Genomic DNA, 24,717 nt, shown 5'->3' on the forward strand with positions numbered 1-24,717 from the left:
TTACGACTTACAAGAAAGAGATGGAAACACTAGATCTACAAGTGGAATTGAATTGTTTAATAGCTTTCAATTTTTATTATTATTTTTGTAACATTTAATTATTAAGAGAAGGTTGAGGAGGATTTAGATTAAATGGAAAGGAGGATTATATAGTAATATACTGACAGGTATTTTTTGCTATTTCTTTTAATTATTTATTAATCAATAAGGAGACCTGAAGATTTAGCAATAGGAAATGGGGTGAGGCATGGAATAAAGATTTGGTTGTTATTTAAGAGACAGCAATACTTTATTAATGTTGAATAGTATCTTGCTGCAGATTTTGAGGGAAGTTTTCTTACCATTTTTGGTGGTGTTTCCTTTCTACACTTTATCTTTCTTTTTTTAAAAAAAAAAAATACAAACGCATTCTTGTATTAAGTTCATTGTTAGTTTTATCTGCATAGTTCTTAATAAAATTACTGAAAAAAATACACATGTCCTGATCAACAATCAATACCAAAAGACATACATTACTTTCTTTATTTCTTTTTTCTCAATAGATTTTAGACTGTGTTTGTTAAAAACCCATACCGTGTACGGGTTCTGGGAAATCAGGGGGGGGGGGAAGGAGGAGGGGGGTTGGGGGGGAGGGTGGAGGGAGGGAGGGGTATACATTAGGCTAGACAAGAATTTGGTGGTAAACTAGAACTATTTTGACACACACAAAAATTGTACTTCGATGTCTTACTGATTGAGGAATGATGAAATGTTTGTTTTAAAAGAAATAAAACTTTTGAACCAGGAAAAAAAAAAAATTACTGAAAAAAATATACATGTCCTGATCGACGATCAACACCAAAAGACATACATTACCTGAAAGAAGGGCACCCCATTAGTCTGAATACACAAGCTGGTCTTCAAGTAGGATTTTTCACTGCAAAGGCTCTCGTCACTTTCTCTTATCTCTTCTTCGTCCAAAGAATCCTTGGGACAGACAACAGTTAAAGCCAGTTGTGGCCGTGTAGATAAATCATTTCTACAAGTTAAACACACAATAGGGCAGGAGCAGTCCTCTGCACAGCGTGACCCGTCAAAACCGCGCCCGACTAAGCCGCGCCCGATTAAACCGCGTCGCTGACGTCATCAACAGGGCGACAACAGCCAGCGCGGAGAAAGAAGGGCGCTTTAAATAGCGCTTTGAAAGCAAGCCGATTCAACTTAAGGTAAGGGTTAGCTTTAGGGTTAGGGTTAGGGTTAGCTTTAGGGTTAGGTTTAGGGTTAGGTTTAGGGTTAGGGTTAGGTTAAGGGTTAGGTTTAGGGTTAGGTTTAGATTAAGGGTTAGGTTTAGGGTTAGGTTAAGGGTTAGCTTTAGGGTTAGGGTTAGGTTAAAGGTTAGGTTTAGGGGGGTTAGGTTTAGGTTTAGGTGTTAATTTTAGGTTTAGCGTTTACAGCGTGCTTCTGTCTCCGCGCTGTTGTCGCCCTGTTGATGACGTCAACGACGCGGTTTAGTCGAGCGCGGTTTTGTGGTGGAACCCTGCACAGTTAATTCACCCTATAGCAACGTAGCAGTTTAAGCACCACCCGTTGGGAGAAGCAAGCTGTTTCTCCATCTTTTACTCTCTGTAGTTACCTCATATAAGAAGTCAGTCTTCGTGGCTTCAGCAGCTTTCAGAGTAGACGTCAGCTCCATCTGCTTTTGCCTTAATTTTTCAAGCAGGATATCGCGTGGTTTTGTTTTCACCACCGTCACTGGGTAGCAGTAGTCCTTCCGCTGTGGAGTGTTTCCTTTAGGAAAAGATCCATTTAAGAGATAATTAAGGCAGCGCACTACAGCCACCCTTTTCTTATTGGATTTCAAAACTGATTTGAGGTAGCTCTTCCTCTCGTTTTTTTAGGCTTCCTCCAAAGTTTGCAGGGCTAATTTTTTCCCCCCTCCAAATACCTGTGGGGAGATCCGTTTTCAGATCTTCAGTCAGGAAAGCGTTAATCTGAATTAAGCCTTTCTCTGCTTCTTCAAGGAGTAGGTCTTTCTGTTCGGTAAGCACCTCTCGGTCATTCTGGAAGTGGTCAAGAAGCCTCTTGAGGGCAACATCTTCAGCCTCTTTTTGCCTCTTCATGTAGTCTGTCACACTGGCTTCTGATGCATTACATTTGTCATGGAGATCCTGGAAGCCAAACATCTTAAGACTTAAAGTATTATGTCAGGAAACCAGATCTGCAACATTATAAACTGAATGAAACTTATTGTACTCAATATATGACAAGAATTTATGGTCCTTTCCAAGTATACGAACCATCATTATTTCTAGAAGAGAGACTGTTTGAGGGTGGGGAAACATGGCTCGGGTCCTTCTTCCAGGCTTAAAGGCAGACAGCCATCAATAGCAATTTCAGGGAAAACACATTGTATCATATGATCTAAAACACAGGTATCAAACCCGATCGCGTCACGGATTGTGACGTATTGCATTGTCTTTTGCCTTTGTGGAGCTGAGGTGGGTGTGGCCTGCACGTGACCCATATGGCCGCCAGTTTGACATGCCTAGTCTAAACAATTATATACAGATCATGCTTGACTTACAACCATTTGTTGAGCAACCGTTTAAAATTACAACAGCACTGAAAAACAATCTTTGCAGTATCCCCAGGGTTACATGATCAAAATTTGGATGCTTGGCAACTGGCATTTATTTATGACAGTTTACACCAGGGGTATCAAAACAGGATTTCTTCAAGGTCTGGATCACAATTGTAGTTCTCCTCCCCCTGTGCCCTATTTTGGCCGCCAGAGGGACCGCGGGACACTCCTTTGCCATTTCCAGGCCGGCCCCTTGGGCCAGATTTAAGCACCCCGTGGGCCGATTTGACACCCCTGGTTTACACTGTCTCGGGGTCATGTAATCACTATTTGTAACCTTCCCAGCTTTATGGGAAGAGGGGGCAGATTCACTTAACAAATTCAGTGATTTACTTAACAACTGTGACCAAAAAGTTCATTGATGAGGCGCAGCTCACTTAACAACTTCTTCGCTTAGCAATGGAAATTTTGCATTCAATTATGGCCCTAAGTCAAGGACTACCTGGATATACCTGTCATAAAATTCTATGTCTAAAAAGTCTTTGATAAACTTTGTAAGATTTAGAATTACCTTATACATGTTTTGTAGGTGTTCGTTCTGGCTGTTGAGGAAAGCTCTCTGTTGATCAACTACACAGCCTATCTCTGCAGTTGCCGTTTCAGCCCAACTAGTTGCTTCTTTGCACGTCTTTCTCAAACTACTGCTCAGATTTTTACAGTAGTTGTCTGATTCCAGGAGTATCTTAACATTATCGTGGCTGGACTGCTTGATCTCTTGGGAAAGGTCATCCAGAGCTGGAATCATCTTGTTCTGCTGGGAATTGGCAGAGTTGACAAGGCCAATAGTCTGCCTAAAGAAAAGGATTTAGCCAAGGATTATTCAAGCACTAATCTTTGTGCTTTATCACATACCGTATTTTTCGGAGTATAAGACGCACCTTTTCCCCCCTCAAAAAACAGGGTAAAAATCTGGGTGCATCTTATACACTGAATACAGCATTTTGTCCTATCGAAACTACGTCCCCCTTTGCAAAAATGGATGTGCAGAGGGTTTGGGAAGCTTGAAAAGTGGTCTTGAGGGCAGGGAGGGGAAAAACATGGGTCATTTTTGCCCCCACCCCCACCCCCTGGCCTCAGGAGCACTCTACAAGCCTCCCAAACCTTCTGCATGCCCCCTTTTTTTGTGCAGAAAATGGGCCGTTTTTTGCTATTTTTTGGCCCTTCCCCAGCCCCCAGGAGCATTCTACAAGCCTCCCAAAGTTTTGCATGTCCCCCTTTAAAAAAGAAAAAAAAGAGGTGTGCAGAGAGGGTTTGGGAGGCCTGCAGAATACAAAAACTTTTTTTTAAATTTACCTCTTCAAAATCACGGTGCACCTTATAGTCCAGTGCGTCTTATACCCCCAGAGATCCAGACCTTGCCCACTCTCATGGCCTTCAGGAAAGCTGTTAAGACCTGGCTATTCCGGCAGGCCTGGGGGTGTTGACCTCACTGTTGAGGTCCAGCCCCGATCAGAACGAATGCATGTGTTGTGATTTTAAATCTTTTCTTTTTACAATTTCTTTCTTCCCCTTCTTTTTGTAAGCCGCCCGGAGTCCTTCGGGATTGGGCGGCATATAAATCCTATTAATAAATAAATAAATAAATAATATAGTCCAAAAAATACGGTAGGCTAAGACTGAAGCAGCAACCAAATCAGTGTTATCTCTAAACCGCTAATTTCACCGATATTTATTAAAGCATCCAGTCGTATTTTGGAGTAAAAGTGGGGAAACATACGGTATGCCATTTTTCCCACGATAAAAATGCTAACAGCAAATGCATGCAAGCCTTATTTTAATTTGAACATCCTGAAATATTTTTTAAAGTACTGCCCATCCCTTAAAGATGTCCACCACTGCCTTTGATTGTCAGAAGTGTTATTGAGATGGAGACCAACACCATGCACAATGCATAAAGGCAGTAGCAGTCCCTGGAATTGACACTAGTCAATAAAGGGGATTAGCAAAAAAGAAACTTTATTATTTATTTCAATTGATTTTGATTGAAATAAAATTCAAATCCTGATTTCTAAATGTCTACCTTGACAATACAGTTATGCAGTCTGAAGCAGGGCTTCCCCACAGAGAGCCAAGGTGGCGCAGTGGTTAAATGCAGCACTGCAGGCTACTGCTAGATCAGCAGGTCAGCGGTTCAAATCTCACCGGCTCAGGGTTGACTCAGCCTTCCATCCTTCCGAGGTGGGTAAAATGAGGACCCAGATTGTTGGGGGCAATATGCTGACTCTCTGTAAACCGCTTAGAGAGGCCTGAAAGGCCTATGAAGCGGTATATAAGTCTACTGCTAAGTCTACTGCTATTGCTTGAGTCTATGATAAGGAATGTGAGAGTTTTAGCCCAAGAAATATCGGAATGAATCTGACTCCCAAGAACTGCAGAATAGTAGAATAATCCTTCAAACATATTTCAGGATAAAAAAATAAGTTTAAAAGTTTCCTTACACAATTATATTCTCTTGTACATCATTGATATTCTTCTTTAGGCTTCCACCTTTCTCTAGTATTTGGCTGAAGTTCTTCTGAGTTTGGTTATCGAGCACGGTTAGCTGATTTTGCAGCAAAGCAATAAGTTGGGCTGTACCCTAGTATGAATCAAGAAAAATTGGGGAAAAAAATATTACTAAGGAAAAGTATTTTAGTAAGAGTTTGAAAGCATGCAGCAAACTCACATGTATTCAAATGTACTTTAGATGCATTTTTCAGTTAATAGTTAATGCAGAACAATAACTCTTATACAGCTGAATATTTTATTTTAGAGACAGTTAAGGGAGTGGGGGAAATCCACCTTTCAGGCGATATATGGGATGAAAGACTGCTAGATACGGCCAAATCTCAAATGTCTTTATCCAGCCTGCTTCCAATCTCGAAGAAGCTGACTCACAACACTAAAATGGAATTTATAACCACACTATCTCCGAGTTGCTATGAAGGATGAAACAAACATAGAAATATAGTACTGCTTATCCTGATTAGCCCTTTTTCAATAAGCAGATTTCCCCCTTCTTAGGTACAGCCAAATTCCCTTCCATTCCTACAAGAATGTGCACAAGAAATGACACATTCACATTTCTCCTTGATGTACTTGGGACACATTTGACTTGGTATGTATTATGTAACTTTAAGAAGAAATACGAACAATGTTAACCTCCATATTAGTGGAAGGCATTTGTGCGCACGAAGCTAACCTATATCCCCATGTTTTCCTCTCATCCTTCTTTGTTTGTTTGTAGTATTGTTCTTACAATAAAAGATATAGAAGTAGAGAATATTACATGGGAAATAAAAACAAACAACTGAACATTTATGAAATGGAGCCAACCAGAACTATGTATACTGGACACTATGGGAATCATTGCCAGAAGCCTGGAGCCAAACCAATTTTTGTGTCGGTGATGGAAACAGAAATATAAAGTTTCAAAGAGCCACTAAGACAAGGGTAGAGAACCTGCTGTCCTCCAATTAGTTTCAAGTGCAAATCTTGTGTAATTTCAACTGGGCAGAACAGCGGTAAAAGTCCAGAAAACTGTCTCTTAAGAAGGTCCCACTGGACCATATGTAACATGCAATAATAATCACCAGGATAGAGAAAGGAACAATGGTCAGCAGAGCCTAACGGTGTTCCTTAAACAGAGTAGCAATCTATATTGCTCTAAGACAGTGATGGCGAACCTATGACACGTGTGTCAGTGCTGACACGCGTAGCCATTTGGGGTGACACGCACAGGATTTCATGCGATTCATCCTCGGCTCCTGCACGGCCGCCGAGGATGAAAGAATCTGTGCTGGAGGAACGGGGGGCGTGGGACATGTGATCTCCCCCGCCCACACTCACTTACTGTATCGCCGCCGCCCCTTTCTGAGCGCAGGGGCTGCTGGTAAGGCGTGCGTGCCGTGCGCACACACGTCATCAGTGTGGCGAGGGAGGACCCGCAGGAGAGGAGCGCGGGAACAGTGCGCGCCTCTCTCCAGTCAGGCCGGCACAGAGAGTCTACTCCTGGGACTGTCGGTTACGACCGCACCACAGCAGGGAACAGCGGAGTGCCAACGGGAACTGTGAGCGCCATTAGCAGCAACTATTGGGGTGCCATGGACTTGTAATTGCCCACAATAACTGAGATAAGCGAGGGGAATATAAATAGACATTTTGAAACTAATCATTCCCAGCTCTTGGAAAAAAGTGAGGATGAAAGGAGGGAATACATTTCCAGGAAGCTACACCTTTATAAGAGCCAATCTAACTCCATCCTTAAATTTATGAAAGGCTCTACAAATTTAAACTCTGCAAGTTTGAGCACTGCTCACTCCATAGCTCAGCATGCAAAAGCGCTTAACAAAGAAGTTACTAAGCAGGTATGTTAAATAATTTGTTTTTGGTTTATTAAATACAATTATATATTGCAATTATACATTTTTGTAGTTTAAACTATAAATTGCGCAAAATTATGTTTTTGTCGAAGTGACACACAACGCGAGTTATGCTCGATTTTTTGCCGATTTTTGACACACCACGCCAAAAAGGTTGCCCATCACTGCTCTAAGATCATCACCCCACCACCCACTTCTATTCTAGTGCATTATGGACCTCCTATGGACACCATTATCATCATGGAAATGGAAGAAATACCGTTTTCTGTGCCATCTTGGTCAGCTCCACTTCCTCTTGCAGGCTCTCGTAACTATCCTGAAGTTGAGTAAACATTTGGGAACAGTTTTTGTGTAGCTTACTCAATTCAAGAGAATGATCATGGAAGAAGGTAGCCAGTTCTTCTTTGTAGCCTGTAATCTTTCGGTCAGAAAAAAGAGGTCATCAGTTTTCAAGGGCACAGAGATATTGACTTTTATCTAAACAATACCAGTCTGATGTGTATATATGTATTGGAAGTTTTTTTTAAAAGAAACATGGCAAGTTCTATTCATTTAGGTGGGACCATTGATGTCACAGCATGATGACGACATGTTAAGATATGCACGGCAACATCATAACACAGACTCCAGATATAAGTCCCAGGGTTTGTGTCGTGATGTCACGATTATATGCTTGTCACCCGTCCTGCCAAATACCCATGAGCAGATCTGAAATATTTCAGTCTTCTTCAACCTGGAGTAGAAATATCAGGACAGGAGAATTTGAGGTTGACAAAAGCTCTCCTAAAAATGGGGTGGGAAAGAGGATCCAACTTCCAGATGCTCAAGAGATAAATAAGGCAGGGAATTGGTAGACAGCTCATTTCAAAAAGCACTGCCTGTTTATAAAGTGTTCATGCAGGAGAAAACAGGAAATCGTTCCTTGGATTTTCCTGTCAGCAAATGGTAGAGTTTATACCATCATCAATGGCCTGGTGATTTCTCCAAAGACAAGCACAAGTACGATTGAGGGGTCTCCGTCTGAATCACTTCTAAACTCCACCGCTCTAGACAAGTGTGACTGTTCAGTGCCCTTCCCAAGGGGGCAAAACAACTAAAAGTGGATTACAAATGAAGTGGTTTACTAGAGGGAGGAAGGGCCACAATGAAGGCTCTGGCACCTTGGTGTTTCTTCTCATGGATTTGATTAGGTAGAAAGGCTAAAGCAGTGTTTTGTTCAATCTTGGGAATTTCAATTCCCAGAATTCCCAGTCAGCATGCTGGGTGTTGAAGTCCACATATCTTCAAGTTCCCACGGTCCCTAACCTTGTGCTAGCAGCATTCAACAATGCTAGTACTTCAAGGTATGTTTATTACCATTTCTGCCAAGGATGAATTTTTCTTGAAGTGTTCCTGCAGCTGAGAGTTGATACTCTGCACAAGTTGTACCACAGGGGTTAGACTACTCAACGCCTTGTCCAGTCCACACGCGTGTTCCTCCTAGAAGAGCAGACCAGATAGTGAACTCATTGCTTCCAACAAAGAAAACATTTGAGACCCAACCAGAAAAAAAGAATTGCGGAAAGGCCTAAGACATTATAACGGCTCCGAATTAGCCGTTATTTCTCACACGGTAGGAATCGATAAGATCAATTTAGTGTCAGCCTTCATTCAATGCAAGATGTGTTCCCAAGAGCTGACATGGCACTTGATAAAACTCCAGTGAAATTTTATTGAAGACAATAAGCAAAAATACTTACGAATATGCCAAACACACAATTTTTTGATCCTTCTGTAGAACTGCATTTGAACAGCATTCTTATTTGCATCCTGCTGTAACATAGGAACTTGCCCCGTGTTTCTAACCATCAAATTTCCTAGCTTTTATGCTCATGACGCTGGATGAAGAAAGGCTGGGCCAAAAATCGGTCTTATTGTAGTCATAATGTCTACATTGTCCTTCATTTGAAAACCACACGGAACCTCCAACTCTGGGGTAATCGCCCCTTTCTTTTTTTTCCTGGCTTATACTTTAACAGCAAACAACCGAAACATTATTCGACTTTATGCCACTTGTACTTACCATCATTTTCTGGAGGTCATTTTTATTTTGGGAGGTTAGCGTGTCCTGAGTCAGCATTTTTTCGGCAGCCAGGGAGACTTCAGTCGAAACCATTTCCTTTACCGAAGTGAATGCTGCATCGATAGCTGCCGCGGTGACTCCAAATGTCGATAAACTGGTGGTGAGAAGATCATCTAATAAGAAAAAGACGAGTTATAACAATTTGGCCCAGTCCCTTTCTTCCTAGAAGGCAACGGTGGTTTGGTATAACGGTTCTGATTTCTCACACACAAGTCTGATCAAGGTTTTTAGCATGTCAGGTGTAGGCGTGTGTGTGTGTTGGTTTTATTGCCGTGTGAAGTTGAATAGAAGCACTTACTAACGGAGGAGGTGTAAGAGTTTAGCATCTCTTGCTGATTCTGATAGTTCTTTCTCACAGAGCTCTGGATTTGGTCGAAGTGTACGTTCATGTGCTCCATAAAGGACCTCTGAGCTTCCGCATTATGCTGCTCAACTGCTTTCTTCCGATCTAATTTTGCATGCAAACCAGACACGTCACCGGTAGTTTCTTTAACTGTAGTAAGCAGCTACGGGGGGAAAAAAGAAAAAAAAAAGATTGATAGTCTTCAAATGAGCCGAGGTGGCGCAGTGGTTAGGGTGCAGCACTGCAGGCCACTTCAGCTGACTGCTATCTGCAGTTCAGCGGTTCAAATCTCACTGTCTCAGGGTCGACTCAGCCTTCCATCCTTCCGAGGTGGGTGAAATGAGGACCCAGACTGTGGGGGCAAGTTGCTGACTCAATTTGCTAAAAAACTTGTAAACCGCTTAGAGAGGGCCGAAAGCCCTATGAAGCGGTATATAAGTCTAATAAATAAATAAATAAATGTCACCTCCCCGCTCCTCCCCCCCCTCTCTCTCTCTCGCACACACATACAATGTTCTCCATATTGTCTCTTCATAGGATGCGCTTTTCTGATTGGCAAAGACATGCTGACTTCATCAAGAATGACCAGAAAAGTCCAATATTCTTTCAGAACCGTAAGAGCTACTGAAACTCTTCCGTGGTCCATCTCTGTCTATTTAAAGTACAATTATTTTAATCTAGCAACCAATCTATTTTTTAAAAAACGATATTGGTGTATGTTACAAGGTCTGACCTTGGTAGCGGTGCCATGAAGTTTGTCTTCTGAGCTCTCTAAGGTTGAGGCCACATATTCCTCTTCAGCAAGAAGAACCTTGGTGATATCCAAATCTTTCTGGGTAACTTCCAGCTCCATCTCCCTGGCTTGTAGGTTTGCCTGGCACTTTTCTATTTCCGCTTTTTGTACGGTAAATAACTCGGTAACCTGCGTCAAGACAAAATATACTTGTAAAGTTAATGAGGGTAAGGACAGGCCACCTGCAATCCAAATGCGGCCTCTAAGGGCTTCTGCGTGATCGCTCGCTCTTTCTTCCTGCTGATTGTACAGCAAAAATTAACAAAAGCTGACATGGCTTGTTCATTAATATATACAGTACGTACATACATATGCATACACATATGTATATGTGTGCATGCGTGTGTGTAAGTAAAATAATGCTTTTCTAAATAACAGGTAGTCCTCAAGTTACAGCCACCATTGAGCCCAAAAATCCCTGAACTTTGCAATGAGAAGATGTGGCTTAGAGACCTAACAATGAGGAAGGAAAGAAAAAGTTGGGCTGTGAATGACTGTCACCGTTGGGGGGGGGGGGGGGGGTTGTATGTTTAAAACGGTATTTGTATCTGTATGTTTTACGCTTAAAAAAAAATATGTATAACTAATGAATGCCGATACAAAAGGCTGTATATTTACTTTATATTGTTATGTATGATTTGTCTTTCTTATGTTGTTGTATTTTTCTTTCTGTTTTTTAAAGGTAATAATGTTTAATAAAAATTATATTTAAAAAAAAATTATGTTGCGAAGTGAAACACTTGTTAAGTGAGTTTTGCCCATTTTACGACTTTTCCCACCACAGTTGTTAAGTGAATCGTTGCATTTGTTAAGTTAGTAACACGGCCGCTTGTCAGAAGGTCGCAAAAGCGGATCACGTGACCCGGGGACATCGCAACCATCATAAATGTGAACCAGTTGCCAAGTGCCAGAGTTTTGATCACACAACCTTGGGGAATGTTGCAACGGTCGTAAGTGTGAAAAACGGTCAGAAGCCACTTTTTTTCAGTGCCATTGTACCTTTGAATGGTCACTAAGCCAACTGTTGTAAATTGAGGACTACCTGTAGTAGTTTTTTCTGACTGCTGGCAGGGTTTTTTAAGGTACTACAGCTGCTTGAAGCAATGTTCCAGCTTAATTACCATCTCATATCTCATATTTCTCTTAATTGTCTCGTTTCTACTTGGTAATGACTTTCAAACTGGTGGACCTACGAAATGAAAGCTAAGTGATATTGGATTAAAATTAATAATTTCATTCAAATAATCTTGAAAAGTAATCTACAGTTCAGACCAGAGAGCTAATGTTAGGCTTTAATGGATAAAGTGCTGGGGAAAAACACGCAGCGTTTTACTTTTATATCTAACGACTTTGTGACTTTAATATATCGAAAGACTTTGTGATACCTACTATAGAGGAACATTTAATAAGAACTGCCAACAATGGTTAAATCATTGGCTCTTGCTAAAGGAAAGCCACTCAAGAAATTCATCTACAACTGGAAGCTTTTCACATGATTATTTTTGTGAAAAGATGAGCAAGCTAGCGCTTCCTGACCATCTGAGAATCATCCCAAAAGACAAGAGAAATGTACTGGGTTCACTTACTTTTTTCAATTCTTCCTCCAGGGCGGTGATTTTCTCAGTATAGTCTGCAATTTGCTCTTCCTGAACTGTCATTTTCCCATGAAGAGCACTAAAAAAAATCCAATTAATGTTAACAACGATGCAGTGTTATTAATGTCAGGCCAAACAATGAAATAACTTGAAGAGCAAATGGAAAGAAACAGCTGTTCATTTCTGATCACTAGATTGTTCTCATTTTTCAAGTATCATCCTTAAAGTTCCCCATATTGCTAACTATTGATAGCCATTTCTGCCTGAACTATGCACTTATCTTATTAGTATTGGACACATTAGATACTGCTTATTAAAAAAAATCTAAAAGCAGTTTACAATAAATAGAACTGACCATTTACACTAAAGTCAATGAGCTTATACAAGCGTAAATGATCCTATAACAATTGAGCTAGGAGTTATGTTCTATTCTTTTAAGCTATACCAGGCTTCCATAAAGGGGAGTTTTCTCTTCAGTATAATTGATAAATCTTGCATTATATTAGTTATATCTGAAGATGCTTTGAGCCAAGAGACTTATCAAACAGTTAACTTATTCCCGCAGTTCTATCCTTTGTTTCAGTTATGTTTAAATTTCCATAGTTATTCATATTGCCACATTCCCTTGGCCAGATTTTTTTTTTCCTTTTTCAAATATCAGACTTTATCCAATCATGTTGCCTCTTCACTTCTGACTTGGAGTGGCCGTGTTTAAAATCTTATTTTGTTGCTCCTCACTTCGGTTCATTAAAGAGGGAATAAGTGGGACCAGCCAGTATATATTCTGGCTTTTCATCTGGACATCCAAAAGGTTTAAAATCCAATTTGCTTGCTAGCAAGTTTACGTTTTAACCTTTGAAATTCCTTTCTTGTCCAAATAATATTCAGTATGGCATAGCCACAAGTAGCTTAATTCACTATAACTGGGGATTTCCCTTTCTTTCAACGACCCACAAGATCTCACAGGTTGGGCCTCCTCCGAGTGCCGTCGACCGGACAATGCCGGCTGGCGGTTCCCCAGGGGAGGGCCTTCTCTGTAGTTGCGCCAGCCCTGTGGAACGATCTACCCGTTGAGATCCGGACCCTCACCACTCTCTCGGCCTTCCGCAAAGCCACTTAAGACCTGGCTATTCTGGCAGGCCTGAGGTTGTTGATCAATGTCCAGCCCCACTTAGATAGAATGGATGGTGTGGAATTTTAATCAATTGTATTTTGTCTTTTAAATTTTTAAATTGCTTTTTATCTGTTTGTAAGCCGCCCAGAGTCCCTAGGGAGTGGGCGGCATACAAATTTTATTAAATTGAAATTGAAATTTCAAAAAGTAAAAAATAAATTCTGCATTTCAATATACCTTAGGATTTTCCTCCAAAATGTTCTCATTTCTCAATAGCCAACTCACCATCTAAGCTTATGTTACTGAATGAATTATTTTTAGAAATCTGCTCATAATGCCTACCCTTGCCCTACTCTTCTGAACGTGGTCCTCAACCCAATTCTTTTTTGCCCTGTTCTGATTAGTAGCATTCAAGGTTTTTCAATGAGAAATGGGTAGCTACAATTGCTTTGGAACAATGATGGTGTAGGAGGCATATGACATTCCTCTCAAATGTGACATTTGAACTGCAAACCTGTCGCTCTACCAGATTCTACAAATTACATTCTACCCACATTCTGTCAGGAAACACAACAGTGTGCGATCTTGCCTGACTGGGAAGAGAGCCGAGGTGGCGCAGTGGTTAAATGCAGCACTGCAGGCCACTTCAGCTGACTGCAGTTCTGCAGTTCAAATCTCACCGGCTCAGGGTTGACTCAGCCTTCCATCCTTCCGAGGTGGGTGAAATGAAGACACGGATTGTTGTTGGGGGTGATATGCTGACTCTGTAAACCGCTTAGAGCGGGCTGAAAGCCCTATGAAGCGGTATATAAGTCTAACTGCTATTGCTATTGCTATAGTTCGGCGGTTCTAATCTCACCGGCTCAAGGTTGACTCAGCCTTCCATCCTTCCAAGGTGGGTGAAATGAGGACCCGGATTGTGGTTGGGGGCAATATGCTGACTCTGTAAACCGCTTAGAGAGGGCTGAAAGCCCTATGAGGCGGTATATAAGTCTAACTGCTATTGCTATTGCTATTATTATTATTATTATTATTATTATTTTAAAGAAAAAAATGATCATGAGGTCATGTTCAGTCTGAGCTGCCGGTCTTTGTGGAGAACCAAGTACTCACTCATAATTTTCCAGAGAAATATAGACACCATTTTTCTCTCGGGCTGCAGAAAGATCTCGTTTTAAACGTTCAATCTCTTCGGTATACTCCTGTGAAAAATATCAGCACAGTGCTGGAATATCTTCTGAAGCATCTGGAATCCATAAATCCCATAAGCTTATATTTTTTTGGCCTGGCCAGTTAAAAAACATCCAATCCACTATCATGCATTCAACACTGCAAGGCAGCAGGGGAAAAATGTAGAAAGCATTTATACTTAATGAAGGCATACTGAACCTTAATGAGGGCCCGCTTTGTAAGTTTCTGATTCACTTCAGGCTTATTCATGATATTCTTTGCCCTGTGAGCATATTCTAGAGTACTCAGAGTTTCCTGCGGTTAAAAAAAAGACAAAATAAATGAAAAATAAATGACAATGAATTTGAATATTTTTAAAAGTTAAAAAAAAAAAAATGCTGAGCAATTCATCTTTTTGTAGCCACTTGTGTATAAAAGAAAAAAATAATTGTTGAAAAATACAAGGAGGCTCACTTCAGAAATATCTTGCTGGGAGAATAACCTATGCACAATTTTGGAAATCTACTACCATACCGTCGGAAGATGCCATAATTAAAAAGATCTATGAATGTTGCAGAAATGGACAGAATGACGGGTTGGCTGAGGGACAAAGGAGAAACGGAACATTATCTTAGCCGGAACCTATAGTATATGTGGGCGACAAGGAGAACAGCAGGGACTTAAAACGGGGAAAGTCAAATAGCAGTTGTTAACAATGTTAACAACGCAACTGCACGTATACTGTTGCTCTTTAATTTCACTGTAAAAATAGGACAAGCTGAATATATTAACAGATAGTAGAAATACACCGAAGGGAGGAGTAGAGGGATAGAAGAAAGAGGGGTAGAGAGGGCGGGAGAGAGGACTGGAGGGAGGGTGAGAAGGAAGGGAGGGAGTGTACCGGGAGAGAGGAGTGGTAGAGGGGGAGGGGAAGTAGGGTAGAGGGGAATGTTGGAGGGAAGAAGGAAAGTTGGAGGGGGGCAAAAGAAAGGGTGTATGGAGGGTCGAAGAGGTACATTGGGTTTCTATTTTTGGGGGTATTGTTGACAAGAGGAATGGCTGTGTTTATTGTTTAATGTTATATGGCCCCGGTTATGCACAGTATATATGTGACTGTACGAAATGAAAATGGAAAATAAAAAACACATTTACGAGAACAATGGGAACTAAAAGTGAACATGGGTATTGTAATAGATCCCTGAATTTTGTAATGAGAAGATGCGGCTTAGAGACTAAACAACGAGGAAGGGGAAAAAAAGCTGGGCTGTGAATGACTGTCACCGCCGGGGGGGGGGGGGGGGTGTATGTTTAAAATTGTATTTGTATGTTTTACTCTTTAAACAAAATTGTATAACTAATAAAGATTACTTTAAAAAAAAAAATATATCTTGCTGGGTTTCTCTACAGAGAAATGGCATTTCGTGTGATTTACAAAGCATTCTACCAACTCTTCTTCTGCCTGGGAAAAACTCTGTTCTGGAAGACGGCATATAACTCAGAATTGCTGTCTGCACATCATTTATTTTTGATTGCTTCACTGTTTTGTTATTGTTTTATGTACGTTTTTATAATCTTACGTTTTACTGTTGTATGCTGCTGAGAACTGCCCTGACAGTGAGAGATGCAGCAATAGTACTTAAAACCCAGAATAGATCAGGACCCCATTAATAGAACTTTTATTAAGTCTTTATTATTATGTCATTATGTCCCAAGACAATTTTAACCCTTGCAAGTAAAATGATAAGATTTTCTCCAAGAGAAGACTGTCCCCAACTTGTCCCATCAGGCCTTCCAAAGGTACAGCCATCCCTGCTGTAATTGAATCCACCCATCCTAGTGCTGATTCTTCTCTTCTTTCTCCTTCCACTTGTTCAAATTATTTTCTAGAGATCTGTCTTTGTCTGTTTGTTGCAGAAATCACATCCAGAAAGCACACACAGATCACTGGCTCAGCAAGTTTCATTAGCTTCTTTATTTATTTATTTATTTATTTATTTTTTAATTGGTTTGTATGCCGCCCACTCTCAAGAGACTCAGGGCGGCTTACAGGTAAAAAAAGGAAGGGGGGGACATGGAAAAAATAAAAAACAACAATTAAAAATTCAACAACATTCATAACTTAGGACGGGGCTGGATAATTCAACAGCCCTCCAGGCCTGCCGGAACAGCCAGGTCTTAGTCGCTTTGCGGAAGGCCGGAAGGATAGTAAGGGTCCGGATCTCAACGGGGAGATCGTTCCATAGGGCCGGAGCAGCTACAGAGAAGGCCCTCCCCCGGGGAGTCGCCAGCCGACATTGGCCGGCAGATGGAATCCGGAGGAGGCCTAGTCTGTGCGATCTTATTGGTCGTTGGGAGGTAAATGGCAGGAGGAGGTCTCTCAGGTAGCCAGGTCCGATACCATGTAGGGCTTTAAAAGTAACGACTAGCACTTTGAAGCGGGTCCAAAGACCAATGGGAAGCCAGTGCAGCTCGCAGAGGATAGGTGTAACGTGGGTGTACCTAGGTATGCCCACTATCGCTCGCGCGACTGATTCTGGACTAACTGAAGTCTTCGAATATGGCAGCCCCATATATACGTAACACATGAATAAATGTACAATAACAACAGCAGATTCTTTCAACATGGCAGAGAAGAGAGGTTGGTTTCTAGTTTCAATTCAGAGAGCAGACTAGATGAGTTCTTTTGCACAGATGCAGAGCTACATAGGTAAGCCACGCCCAGGCTCTGAGCCATCTGGCAAATAGTTCCCATTGGTTGATATAGTTGCCATGCCTCTACATTGGCTGACCTTGTTACCATGTCCTATTCCAGCCGGTCCCCAATGGCTGACCTGTTGCTATATCCTATTCCAGTTCCTGAATATTCTGACAATCTTCTCATCGTGCTTATTAAATCTTAACAAATTTCTAAATGTTAATTTCATCTGGAAGTCCAAACGGATGTCACTCATAACGCACGACCTGAAAGAAAACACCCTTACCTCAAGATTGATTGACGCAGGAGAAACAGTTGCAATTATACATGTTTTTGTGCGTCCTCCGAGAGAGTCCTGTAGGATTCTGGTGAGTTTTGACTCTCTGTATGGAATATGTGGAGTTCTTTCAACAAGGGCGGTAATAACTCTACCCAGAGTCAACAGAGACTGATTGATATTTCCAGCTTCACGAGCTCTTTTGTCAACGGCTCCAGAACGGCCAATGTTCTCGCTCCCTGCCAGATCAACCTATAAATAAGAAACAACTTGTCCAAGTCACAATTAGTGTGTATAGTCACAAGGAGAGGTCTACAAATTATATTCAGCTTTGGTAATTGTTCTGTCCCCCTTCACGGCTCTTAACAAACGGCAAGACCAATAAACTTAAAGGGAACTTTCTTTATCAGTTCTCAGTTCAAACTGGCTTCGAGCCCAAAAATAACAGAAATACAGTCTCTTTCAAGCAGATAACAGAATACAAAACAACTCTTACAAGCAATGCACTTCTTCCAAAGTCTCCACCAATCAGGGTTTACATGAAACACCAAAGCACTTATCCAAGTGTATCAAGCAATGTTGTACGAACCCAGGAATGCACGAAGGAACGTTGACTCCTGCGACTAGGGCGTGGCAGCATCGTCCTTTTATCTCCAAACCTGCCTCTAACAAGCCCCAGCTGCAGAATGAATCTTGTATCCCGAAAAGACTCACAGCAGACATCTGCTGAGTCACAACAGGTAATCAACAATGACTGCTAAGAAGTAACCACAAGTACATCTGAGGGTATTTGGATTTACCATTCCCAACGTATGTAGGCAATGTGGCCCATAGTTTAGTGTTGTGACTCGGCTAGAGCCTTGGGAGCTGTTATCAGACTCTGATAGCGAGGGGGCTTTTGAGTCGTGTTTGGAAGAGGAGGAGGGTTCTGGACAGGGGTCTGCCTCCGAGCAGGGCTCAGAGAGACTAGTTGGTCCCCAGGTAATGACTGAGCCTTGGGCCAGTGGGGAGGACATAAGAGAGACTGAGCCTTGGAGCAGTGGGGAGGACACAAGAGAGACTGAGCCTTGGAGCAGTGGGGAGGACACAAGAGAGACTGAGCCTTGGATCAGTGGGGAGGACACAAGAGAGACTGAGCCTTGGATCAGTGGGGAGGACACAAGAGAGACTGAGCCTTGGCGCAGTGGGGAGGAGACAAGAGAGGCTGAGCAAGAACCCTTCTGTGAGTCTTTTCGGGATGCCCGTAGGAGACGAGCTGACCGACGTCAGGCACAACGGAGGACTCCGAGGAGGTGATTGCAACCAGAGGTGCCTCGTTAGAGGCTTCCCTTAGGGATAAAAGGACTGGTGGTGCCACGCCCTGCTCGCAGAAGTCAACGTTCCTTGATCCTGGATTGTGGTTCCTTTGCTGTGCCCTTCAAAAAGTGGTGTGACTTCTGTCATCCTGATTCGTAGAGACTTTGGGAAGAAGGGCTTTGCTTCCGTTTGATTCATCTTGTATTTGCCGTAAGAAAGATTTATGTTTGAGTCCGTTATCTTCTGGCAGAGACTTTAATTAGTTTAGTTTGGCTCGCAGCCATTTTGAAACTGAGACCTGATAAAGAGAATTCCCTTTCATTTGCCTGTCGTCTGTTAACAAGTGAAGGAGGAGGGAACAGAACAGTTTAGGATGCTATGATATGCAATCAACAGTTGGAGAATTACACCATGAGGTAAAGAGAGAAGGTACCTGCATTAGTAGGCAGAAATCTGAGATGATAACAGGATATGGGATTCAAATGTCAAATCTCCAAAAATGGAATTCAACTGGAAAGATCTGTTCTCTTATCGCCCTAAAGGGCAGGACACCTACTAGCATTTTTAAAATCACAACAAATGTCCTGGTTTTGTGACTGCTTACTGTTGCAATGTAACTTCCCCTTCAGACCGTGGCCAAAATAACACAATCTGGTATTCTGCCATCTCTGCACTATTGAGCATAATCTGAATGCGGTGCAATGCCATGTGTTGAAACTCACCAAGTTTAGCTTTCCAATTTTCACAAGCTCTTCTCCATCTGTTGTTTCTTTCATGTGCAAAGTGATGGAAAACACTGAATGGGATCGGCTACAAATTGAGAGAACAGAGACACACGTTCTAGTGAATATTATAATCTTTTTTCCATGTGATTTTTACCTGTTGGATAGCAATCACGAGCAATAGTCAAATGCTAAACCAACTTCAGATCCATGACATCCGAAACAATTTGGAGAATAGAAAAGACATTCTGAATCTTTTCTCAGTCTTCTAAACTAGCAATAGCAATTAGACTTATATACCACTTCATAGGGCTTTCAGCCCTCTCTAAGCGGTTTACAAAGTCAGCATATCGCCCCCACAGTCTGGGTCCTCATTTCACCCACCTCGGAAGGATGGAAGGCTGAGTCAACCTTTGAGCCGGTGAGATTTGAACCGCCGAACTGCAGATAGCAGTCAGCTGAAGTGGCCTGCAGTACCGCACCCTAACCACTGCGCCACCTCGGCTCCTAGGCTAACTAAAGGGTATATGGCCATGAATTGATTGAAGTAAAATGTTAAGCACGTCATAAAATGCTACTAAATGAAGAATGCTTCACTGAGCCAATCAAAATGGTTCATTCACTTGTTAAAGAAAAAAGGTTTAACTGATGAACCTAGGATTTGTCAGAGTTTGCAGTAGAAATCACATCCAGATAACTGATTCAGCAGGATTCATTAACTTCTTTATATACATAATAACACATCAATAAATGTACAATACCAACAGCAGATTCTTCCAACATGGTAGCGGTTACAAGCAAGCACAAGGCAGAGGAGAGACTGGCTTCCAGTTTCAATTCAGAGAGCAGACTAGATTATTTCTTTTGCACAGACTCAGAGCTACATAGGTAAGCCACGCCTAGGCTCCAAGCCATCTGGCATGGCTATTCCAGCCAGTCCCCAATGGCTGACCTGTTGCTATGTCCTATTCCAGTTCATGAATATTCTGACAGGATTTCCTTCCCAAATAAAGTTAAAAGTGAACCTCCAATGAACTTTCTGACACCACGCTATTTGGAAGCAAATTGATTTGCCCCCGAGATCTCTGAATTAACCAATCGAAGCTCGTTTCCCACCCTTTTCTAATTTCAAGATATGAGTTAGAAACAAGCATAGGACAATTTGTGCTGAGTTTTAGAAAAGAACAAAATCAAGACCAGGATCCCACATGTTGGTAAGAGAGAGGCCAGGAAATGTACAGTCAGTAATGCAGCTAAAAACCTGTTGATCCCAACGAAATCAATTTTGCTTTTTGGTTTCTATACAAGCCAATTATTTTGACAAAAAAAGAAGAGTTTCAAACACTGCAAATTGTCCTAGTCTACATATTACCAATCCACATTGTAGAATTATGCAGTGGTTTCTAAGAATTATCTACTTATTTTTTTTGGTAAGCAGGAAATACCCCAATTTCATGTTTCTGGTACTCCTAATTAGCTGACTATTTCAAATGAATTTTTTGATGCAAGCAAGTTGGAAAAGGAATCTGAAAATCTTTACATTTCTCAACCAGACTTGACCAAGAAGAAATTAAGTTTAGGAAAAAAAAATGTTCTTCGGGCTGATTGCCCCAATTTGCTCAGCAAAAGAGCAGCACATCGGCAAGGATTGTTGCCTGAAGGACATCCAGAATCTTAGAAGATTCACAGTATTGGAGCACATTATTTGCAGCTGAAATAGTCCCAAAAATAGTCCCAAAGTCCTGTATTATTCTTACTGAATTTTTATCTTGCAGTATTTGAATGACACTAAGAAAAAGATTGTCTAAGAATGGCAAGACAACTGTCATTTTCTGCTTTACTTCTGCTTTACTCCCTGTTGTTGAGGCCTTCTAAAATATTTTATTTATTTACCTGGAATACTGGTTCAGGTAAGTAGCAGCTGTGGTCCTTTTTGCTGCTCCTCTTTCTAGGATTTGATATACTTCATCCTTGTTATGGACAGTCATTTCTTCTAAGCCCTTGATTATTACACCTCTCTGTCGAAAGCAAAATGCTGAAGTTACCCATTCTAATTCAGAAGTTTATAACTTTGAAGGAAAAGGACACAACTGGTGTTGTTGTTTTTTACCTTGTTGCGTGGGTCATCAAATAGTTGCAACCTTTCCCCAACATCTGGAGATGGACTCAGAAGATCAAACAGCTCCTCATTGTAGATTTCCAACAAAGAAACTTTCACAGAAAATTCTGTACCATTCTCTGCAAGTTTTTCAAAAATTTGATGCAAAGTACGTGGGATTACACCTGCAAGCGGATCCTACAGAAAAATAATATCACATGTATTAACTGACTCTTTTTAGAATCCAGGAATTCAACCGTAGAATGTTAGCAAATAAATATGAGTAGATACTCAAAGAACTTGTGGATTTGAGGTAGCTGTTAGGACATAAGAATGTGTTGGCAGAGGGTAGGAGTAGGGGAGAAGTAAGAGAAGGAAGAAGGGGAAGGAGAGGAGGAAGGAAGGAAGTAGAGAAGGAAGGGAGGGAGAAAAGAAAAGAAAGAGAAAATAAGGTGAGTTGTGGAGGAGAGGTAGGGGAAGAAGAAAGAAGTAAGGAGAGGTGGGTAGGAGGGAAAGAGAAGGAGAGGAGGGAGGAAGAGAGAAAAGGAGAAGGCGAGAGAGTAGGAAGGAGAAGACAGAGGGTAGAAGTAGGGTAGAAGTAAGGGAAGGAAGAAGGGGAAGGAGAGGAGGAAGGAAGGAAGTAGAGAAGGAAGGGAGGGAGAAAAGAAAAAGAAAATAAGGTGAGTTGTGGAGGAGAGGTAGGGGAAGAAGAAAGAAGTAAGGAGAGGTGGGTGGGAGAGAGAGAAAGAGGAGAGGAGGGAGGAAGGAGAAGAAAGAGGGGAGAAGTAGGGGAGAAGGAAGGGAAGGAAGAAGGGGAAGGAGAGGAGGAAGGAAGGAAGGAGAGAAGGAAGGGAGGGAGAAAAGAAAAGAAAGAGAAAATAAGGTGGTGTCATAGCAGGTGTGAAGGATGGTAAACAATACATTCCAAATTATACCTTATACCCTTTTAAATGGAATAACAATAATATAAGAATGGCAAAGAAAAAGAATAACTATGTGAATGTATACCTATAATTGCATGTAAGAGAATAGATGACAGTAAAAATATAAAGCACAATGTAGGTAAATAATACTTGATCATAAATAGCTAAGTATAAATAAATAAAGAAATGTATATAAAAATGGATAACGAATAAGGAGATTAAGAACGCAAGATAGAAATGTATAGAAGGGAAAACACTAACTGCAAAGAAACCGATTCGGAACTGCGGTATGATATACGATGGAACTTATTGTTCCTATGTTGTTTTTTAAGTTATGTGGTTATTTTTGTTAATGTGTTTATGTGTTCTGTTGATGTGCTTATATGTATAAAATAAAATAAAATTTTTTAAAAAAAGAATGTGTTGGCATTATACTTGGAAGGGACTAAAATATTTTTACCTCTTCCCATGTATATTCTCCATTAGGTGATCGCTCCCCTTCCATAGTGAAGGTCTTTCCTGTACCGGTTTGACCATAACTGTATAAAGGAATTTGAAAAATTAGCTTCAATAATATATTTTAAAGTACAACAAAAAATAAACACAATACTCACGCAAAGACAGTGCAGTTATAGCCCATAAGTACTTCATCCAAAATTGGATATACAACGGTCCGGTACACATCGATCTGTTTGGCCTGGGATCCAAACACCTGTTTTATTGAATAAAAGAAACTGTTCTTACCTTGAGACTAGACATAAAAATGGACTTGTTAAATGTTCTTTAGTCACACTATCTCCTACCTGAACTGGAATAATCTAACAAACCAGATTAAAACTATATTTCAGAATTATTTGCAAAATGAATATATTTCAGAAGTTTCCTTAGAGAGGAGTTCAGACACAACAGTTACGTTGTTGAGACACAAAAGTTGTATTTTAACATGTGCTATGTTTACCCATTCCACTAAGCTTTACGGTGGCTTATCTAGGTTCGGTTTAGTATAATGCATTAACAGATCCATATGTTATAAATTGTACTTTCCAATAAGAGTGAGCAGCCTTATATACTAACCTCTAGTTTAAGGCTTTTTGTTGTATGATCCAAGCTGCTATGATTTGTACAAGACCAATATATGTGTGTGTGTGTGTGTGTGTATATGTGTAACTCTAATAGATACCTATCACCCTGGCTCAGCTGATAAGGAGTCGAACTCTGTGGCTTAGTGGTTAACACATCTGCCTAAGATGCAATACAGCACAGGTTCGAATCCCAGTAAGGGTATGGCTAGCTGACGAGAGCTAAATAGCTTGAAATAGATCTATACTAGTCTCCCTTTATTTATTTATCGGCAGAAATGCAACACAAATGTAACAAAGGCAACAGTAAAAATATTGGGTTTCTGTCTGGATGGTCTCTTGTGACGAGCCGATGGACAGAGAATGGAAGCAGTGAACTTCCTCCCATAACTGGGGCATACCAGGGGTTATGACACTAAATACATACCTATTTCCCTGGCTCAGCTGATAAAGGAGGAGAACCTTGTGGCTTAGTGGTTAACACATCTGCCTAAGAGGCAATACAGCACAGGTTCGAATCCCAGTAAGGGTATGGCTAGCTGACGAGAGCTAAATAGCTTGAAATAGATCTATACTAGTCTCCCTTTATTTATTTATCAGCACAAATGCAACACACACACACACACACATTATTTATATATATATATATATATATATATATATATATATATATATATATATATATATATATGAAATATTCTTATTAAATACTTTGTTCATTACATAGTTGAATGTGCTGACAACAAAATCACAGAAAAATTATCAATGGAAATCAAATTTAGCAACCCATGGAGGTCTGGATTTGGAGTTACACTCAATATTAAAGAGGAAAAAAACACTACAGGCTGATCCAACATTGATGTCATGTCCTTAGATGAGGTTCAATAATGTGTGTGGCCTCCACGTGCCTGTATGACCTCCCTACAACGCCTGGATATCCTCTTGATGAGGTGGCGGAAGGTCTCCTGAGGGATCTCCTCCCACACCTGGACTAAAGCAGGTGGGGGCGAGCTTATATTTTTGCCCACGCGAAAAATGTGGCAAGGCGTTAGTTTCAGGACGGGTCATATTTTCCGGGGGAAACACGGTATATTGAGCTTTATGTGAAATTATATCAACATCTCTCGTTGTTTTTTTTCTGTTTCTCTAATAAATATCTTTCTTTATACAACACATTTGATATTTATTCTAAAAGTGACCTTCCCTATGATATCTTCTGTATACGTAAGTTGCACAATTACTTTGTAGGCTGTCTAATAAGCAATAGATCAGTGTTTCTCAACCTTGGCCACTTGAAGATAGAGGGTGAGAACTGAGATGAAGGGAAATCTCAGTTGGAGTGCATCCTTTTATATATTGCCCCCATTGGGACGCCCTCAAGGAAGAGTCTGCCTTGTTTTTAAGCCTTTAAAAAGAAAAAATGTCATTCTAATCAGAAAGCTCCAGTTACTCAAAATGGTAACAGGAAGAGATCGAGACTATAGCCATAACACTGAACCCTAGTTTGAC

General features: G+C 40.9%; 1 protein-coding gene across 1 annotated transcript in view; it reads right to left on the reverse strand.

Annotated features, from left to right (window-relative positions):
- Positions 1–24,717, reverse strand: part of KIF11 (kinesin family member 11) — a 30,714-nt gene that overhangs the window by 776 nt on the left and 5,221 nt on the right. Inside the window, exons 3-21 of the mRNA XM_032231970.1 lie at positions 22,744–22,841; positions 22,590–22,668; positions 21,219–21,404; positions 21,002–21,126; positions 19,109–19,196; positions 17,100–17,342; positions 14,338–14,433; positions 14,062–14,150; positions 11,826–11,913; positions 10,180–10,368; positions 9,402–9,609; positions 9,044–9,216; positions 8,338–8,460; positions 7,241–7,399; positions 5,059–5,198; positions 3,132–3,411; positions 1,925–2,147; positions 1,613–1,767; positions 856–966 (exon numbers count right to left, since the gene is read on the reverse strand). Of these exons, the coding sequence (XP_032087861.1) occupies positions 856–966; positions 1,613–1,767; positions 1,925–2,147; positions 3,132–3,411; positions 5,059–5,198; positions 7,241–7,399; positions 8,338–8,460; positions 9,044–9,216; positions 9,402–9,609; positions 10,180–10,368; positions 11,826–11,913; positions 14,062–14,150; positions 14,338–14,433; positions 17,100–17,342; positions 19,109–19,196; positions 21,002–21,126; positions 21,219–21,404; positions 22,590–22,668; positions 22,744–22,841 (2,853 nt within the window). The remainder of the gene's footprint in view (positions 1–855; positions 967–1,612; positions 1,768–1,924; positions 2,148–3,131; positions 3,412–5,058; positions 5,199–7,240; positions 7,400–8,337; positions 8,461–9,043; positions 9,217–9,401; positions 9,610–10,179; positions 10,369–11,825; positions 11,914–14,061; positions 14,151–14,337; positions 14,434–17,099; positions 17,343–19,108; positions 19,197–21,001; positions 21,127–21,218; positions 21,405–22,589; positions 22,669–22,743; positions 22,842–24,717) is intronic.

Source organism: Thamnophis elegans, chromosome 15 (assembly GCF_009769535.1).
Source record: "Thamnophis elegans isolate rThaEle1 chromosome 15, rThaEle1.pri, whole genome shotgun sequence".
NCBI lineage: Eukaryota > Metazoa > Chordata > Lepidosauria > Squamata > Colubridae > Thamnophis > Thamnophis elegans.